General features: G+C 36.6%; 1 protein-coding gene across 1 annotated transcript in view; it reads left to right on the top strand.

The window, feature by feature from the left end:
* Positions 1-775: 775 nt before the first annotated feature.
* The window catches only part of plin1 (perilipin 1), a 16,043-nt gene continuing 10,847 nt past the window's right edge, over positions 776-5,971 (top strand). Inside the window, exons 1-3 of the mRNA XM_016521729.1 lie at positions 776-952; positions 2,682-2,822; positions 3,957-4,148. Coding sequence (XP_016377215.1) covers positions 776-952; positions 2,682-2,822; positions 3,957-4,148 — 510 coding nt within the window. The remainder of the gene's footprint in view (positions 953-2,681; positions 2,823-3,956; positions 4,149-5,971) is intronic.

The following is a 5,971-nucleotide window of genomic DNA, read 5'->3' as shown; positions in this document are numbered from 1 at the left end:
GGTCGTTCATAAAATGCCTTGCTGTACTGTTGTAAGTGATCTTAATGATTCCTAAATGCATCTACTTTCGGAAGGCCAAATATAGTGCTTTTGCTTTCGCCTAGAAACACACAGGGTCTCCCTGACATGGCTGCTTCAACCCTAACTGCGGTTACTGAAACCACGCCTTCTTTCTTTGCGTGCACATTTGGGCGGCATTATGCAAATATTTCCACATGGTGAGGTAGATATGTGGGGGCGTGTTAGAACGAGCCGTTTTAGGGGGGCGTGGCAGAGTCTTAACTTTGATAAAGAATATCTCTTTGGTTTTGAGACTTTAGTTTTTGCAACTTCAGGGATCTTATCTATGCACAATCAGCTTGTAACACTCCAAAGAGAAAGGAAAACTTGAAATCGCATCATATGACCCCTTTAAAAGTTTTGAGAAACGTGTCTTTGTTTCGAGAACTGTATGAATGGTTTGGAAAACTGGGCCAAATGAATCCGTTATAGTGTGTTAGCAATCGAGAAAAACTGTAATACATTTTAATGGCCTTTTCAATATTCTGCCTGTCCATTCCATTGTTATCTTTTAATTCCACTGTTTTTTTTTCATTGCATAAAGTCATTTTAACCACTCTGTGACCCTTTCACAGTCATCGTTTTGTCACAGAGAGTGAGTGAATAAGATGAGTGTTTGGACCACTATAAGAGAGCATGAAAGCAGTTAGAAGTCCTCCCTTCCACTCTTTATGTCGTCACATAAGATGTCTATTTTGCAGAGGATGATGGGAGTATGGGAGAGCAGGCGCCTGATGTTGGAGCCTCTGGCCCAAAGCCCAGCTTCAGCAGGCTGGGAGCACTGGCCGGCACCATCTGCAGACGGACGTTTGAGAAGACAGCTGCACAACTCCAGCGCTCCAAACGTCAAGGTCAGGGACTGGTCACACAGATCCCTGGCGTGAGTCCCCTGGTAAGTAGCAAACAGCATTCAAGTGTTAGTTTGTCCTTCCAAGAACAAAATGTGGCTTCAGCGTTGAGCACATGTTCTTTTTTGAAGTGTTAGGTTATGTAATTATGTTCAACTCTTCATAGAGCCCACATCAAATTAAGGCCCATCTGTGTTGTACGTCTCCTTCATTTTGGAAACCGCCGTTGCGCATACCTCTCGCTCAATTAGTACACCAAATTACTATGATTCCACACCCTGCCAAGCCAGCAGACCCAAACAGAGAGCCCAACTCAGCACATGAGCCAACACATGCATTCACCTTTTTGCCATGCTGTAGCAATGTTGTCAAACTGCCAGTTATAAACACTGTTGTAAGGACTGATCAAGCCAGGGATTTTCAAACTGGGGTCCGAAGACCCCAAGTGCAACACAAGGGGAGGCTAGGGAGTCTGCAAAAAGAGTTAAGAGAAAATAAAAAATAAAAAATCACAAAAAATATCAGAAATTATACTGACAAATAAGAAGCATGTCAACCTCTATAACAGTACAAAGCACATAGTTGACATAATGATGAGCACTGTTCAAATAGTGGCTACTGGCTGAAAGGCCATGTGACTAGTGTAATAAAACACTGCCAACAGTTAAGTTTAAACTGAGATTGTAAAGAAAATGGTCTGTACAAAAGTCAAAGAGTCAGTGTCATGCTGCTATTGTCTTTCCTATGTTGCTAAATTAGTCTCTGATGTGCCATTAATATTTTGCAACAATTACCATTTACTCCCTGATGTCTGGTTCATCCTGCCTAATAAATACCAACTTCTAGTGAGTTTTTCTATATCAGTGTGTTCACCATGTTGGCGTTTATAAGGACAAGTTACTGCTGTATTTTTCAATTCATATCCAACACCAATAGCCATTTTTGCACTGTAGAAATGTTGGTGTTTGTTGGGTCACTGTGAATGAGCCTTTAAAATGTTTCTGGGTCTAGAGGGAAATTTGAGTGACGTCCTAGATTATGATCTGTGGAAATTATATCTGGGACATATTCTTATTATGCAGCCTTTTCTGCTCAGTTTGCTCAGATATGAAAGATTTTATGGTAACAGTTTAAACAATGTCTGTGTTGTCTACAGTACTGTTCAAATGTTTGGGGTCAGTCAGAAAGTCTTATGCTGATTTAGTGCACAAGAAACATTATTATTATCAATGTTTGTACTGTTGGTAGTACTGCTTAATAATATTTGTGGAAACCGTGATTTTTTTTTTTAGGATTATTTTAAAAATAGAATTCAAAAGAACAAAATTTATTTGAAATAAAAAAATACTGTTACTTTTGATAAATTTAAATGTGTCCTTGCTAAAAAATAATGTATCAGATTCTTTAAAAAAGTGTGTGTGTGTGTATATATATATATATATATATATATATACTGTATATACAGGTGGAGCTGGGGAAGGTGTAGGGTTTTTGAAGCACACTGCAACTGCTACAGCAAGCACTAGTCATATATTTGAATGTTGAGCAGCGAGCTCATTGGCTACCCATACAAGAGAGAACCAATCAGCTGTAACATGGGATAATGATGTCATTATAATGTCAGATTGAGTTAGACCTATCGGACTGCGCCATCTAGAGTTTCATGCCAGAACTTTGTATATATATTGCATGCACAAAACGTATCGCCTGTACAAAAACAAAATTAAAACAGTAAATATAAAATTTGTAAAAGTTGATTTTGTCTTTTGTAAGGTTGAATATACCATGAGGACTGTGGAGACCATAGGAAGTGTAATACTGGGTCTGCCGAGCTCTTTGGCACTGTTTCTGAAAGATGCGCAACAGCACAATTCTCTGAAGGAGATGACCAGTAATGAGTTTGAGCAGCTAGAGGTTAGTGAGATTTTTTTTAGCATCACTAAATCTGGTAATTTAAGACAGATGTAAATAATTACCACTTATATCAGCTCAAACTATTGGCCTTTTAGGTTTCACTTTAGTTCTTAAAAATTTAACTTGAAAACTCTATTTATGTCCCTTAAATAAATAAAAAAAACACTTAAAAAAATTTGTTTATTTATAATTATTTGTGTTCACTGAAAGTTCACTGAAAAGTGTGAGTGAAAAAGTTTCACTGCCATTTTTCGATGCAGTAATACCATTATATGGTATTATACCATTATACCATTATAGTCAGGGCCGTTTCTAGGCATAGGCGAGCTAGGCGGTCGCCTAGGGCGCCACCAGCTGAAGGGGCGCCAATGAGCGCACGTACTGGCACTTTTAGAAGGGTTGTGATAAAGAGTGGCATGGTCACCCTGAAATATGACTGCCGCCCCCACTGGATCCCCCAACATTATTGGGCTAGAGTACTGTCAATCTGACGATGCCTGTATGCCACTAGATCAGAGTGCTGTCAATTGCTGCCTGATTGTTGCATGCAAAGTTTGCGGATTTCGCCTAGGGCGTCAAATTGTCTAGAAACGACCCTGATTATAGTAATACCATTATATAACATTCATACCTCCCATTAAACTTATACAATTTTTTTGTTTTGTGATGTACTTTTAGAAATTTCCCAATTTGATCTACTGTATGAGTTTGTTTGAGTGTACAGTACGATATACTGTTGAATCTTAAGGTGTGGTCCAAGTTTCCTCTGTTCTTCGAAAGTTTACTGGCAAAATTGTGTTCAAGTTGTTGACTCAAATTCGCTGTGTTGACCAAAAGAAAGCTGATTTGTGTGAATGTGTCTTCTGTGTGAACTGTGCTTCATACATCACTACACTATTCACAATAGACAATAGACCTTTTTTGCCTGTGAAATTTGCTTAAATATTACATAAATGTGAGATTTAAGCAATATTATGCAACACTTGTTGCTAGCGGTCCTGGCCAGAAACCATTCTGTAAGTACACAGACCTCCATAAAAGCATAAAAAAAATGTTGGATTGTTTGTTTGTTTAATCTTCCTAATACACTCATATGAAGATGCTTGTACACATATAGTGTATTTTCTCTTGCAGAGTAAGGGGCTGCCGAGGCTGGTCAGTGGATTAGGGCAGAAATTATTGAAGGTCTATGGGTCTGTGGTGGCTTATGTAAAGAAACCCCATCAAACCAGCTTCAACCTGGCTAAGGATGGAGTCAGCATTGCCCTGCGGTCCTATGGCACAGTCAGGGAGAGAGCACTGCACAACCTTTCTTATTATGGGCTGGTGAGTGAATCAGTCATCCTCAGGTTTGATTTGATTTGGCCCCTCACGTGCTTTGTACTGTCTGGAATCTAGTTCACGTGGACTCTTCACATGTGCATAGACCCCCTTCAACACAAACAAACACACACACCTCAAACTCATCACCCGCCCCTGCTGTGATCACACACCCAGCTCTGCATGTCAAGGGATATTTCCATTATAGATTCTGTCTAGACTGAGAGTAACATTGAATTGTTGAAATAAATTATGACCTTTCTTCACAACTGTGTTAGAGCATCTTGCAGTTTTTCTCAATCTCTTTGGCTTAATTCTTGAGTGAGAGTTTTTTCTCAAAACAATACGTTCTAAACAATTAGTTTCTTGTTCACATCAGATTTGATTTCTTGTTGATTTAAGCCAATTGCATGTGTTTTGACAAATTGGCACGTGTGCAAAAAAGAGTAAGTACAATTTTCTACAATTTGCACAATAACTAAATTCACATGGCTTGCTGATCAAAACTGATAAGTTGATTCTCAGTGAAATTGTCAAACTCTTCAAAACTTCTAAACATTCTTTCATCGTGTGAGTCATCACATGCAAAATGATCCATTCATTTATCAAAACCTGTCAGACGTGTATGTTCCATAAATGTCTGACATGGAATGTTTGTAATGTCTGCTAAGGAGGCAGATAGCTTGCCATTAGGGTTTCAAAGGCATGGAAAATTTTTTTTTTTTTTTTGGGGGGGAAAATATAGCAAATTTTCATAGTCTTTTGGATTTTTGGAAATTTACCAGAAATTTCTCACCATTTTGTAACCGTACTTGCTATTGTAATGAAATAGGAATCACAATTTTGCTGTATAAATAAATTTATATTTATACAGTACATTTATATGTAGAAATGTGTTACTTGTAAATTGAAAATTTACAGTTGCTCGTCATGGAAGAGCAGTAAGAAGATAAGTAAGAATGTGTGGTGTAGGGATTCCACAACTCTTCAATATAATATTGAACTTTGTGTATTGCTTTTTTTTTTTTTTCGGTTTTGCATCTTTTGCAGTATCTGTTACATGAACCCTGCGTTTTTACTCCACAACATCATTCAGATGTTTGAAATAACTTCCTTTTGTGATCTGATGTGGCTTCTTATCACAGAATGAGGCAAAAAATATGTATAGTATAGAAAGCAGTCTGTCAACAAAAAAATTTAAAATATAACTAATATGAAATGAAATTGCATATAACAAAATGAAATTTGCATATACAGTAACAAAATTAAATTAAATTAAATAGAATTTGCATATAACAAAACATTTATAAACGAAACATTTTGACTAGTGTGGCTCACACAGTGGCAAACACTTTATTTTGGTGGCATTGGCTAAGTTACTGACACAATAACTAGGTTTTGAAGCATAAATTAAATGTTTTGCATGAGTTACTACATTTTGCAGACATGCAATAGAGTTCTAGTAGAGAACATTTAACTTAAGAGAATTTAAGAGAAGTTTAGCAAACTTTTTAAAAGTACTTACTACAGAAATAATACTAATATATATATATATATATATATATATATGTGTGTGTGTATTTTGAAGTATATTACAAGTGCACATTCAATACACTTAAAATGATAAAATGTACAGTACGTTGCTCAGTGTTATCATTGTTTATTGAGACTGTTTTATAAAAGCAATATAATTGTTTATATATATATATTAAAAAGGTAAGTAAAAAGAAAGGAAATATTTGTTTTAGATGAACAATTTATAAATGCTTTTGTTATCTGATTTGCTTTTGAGGAATACGTCAGGCCTAGGCTCTTTGCAAAAAAAAAAA

The sequence above is a fragment of the Sinocyclocheilus rhinocerous genome, unplaced genomic scaffold, assembly GCF_001515625.1.
Source record: "Sinocyclocheilus rhinocerous isolate Xijiao unplaced genomic scaffold, SAMN03320098_v1.1 scaffold1110, whole genome shotgun sequence".
In the NCBI taxonomy this organism is placed as follows: Eukaryota; Metazoa; Chordata; class Actinopteri; order Cypriniformes; family Cyprinidae; genus Sinocyclocheilus; species Sinocyclocheilus rhinocerous.
Note: the sequence above shows the minus strand (reverse complement) of the source record. Positions and strands in the feature narration are given on the sequence as shown.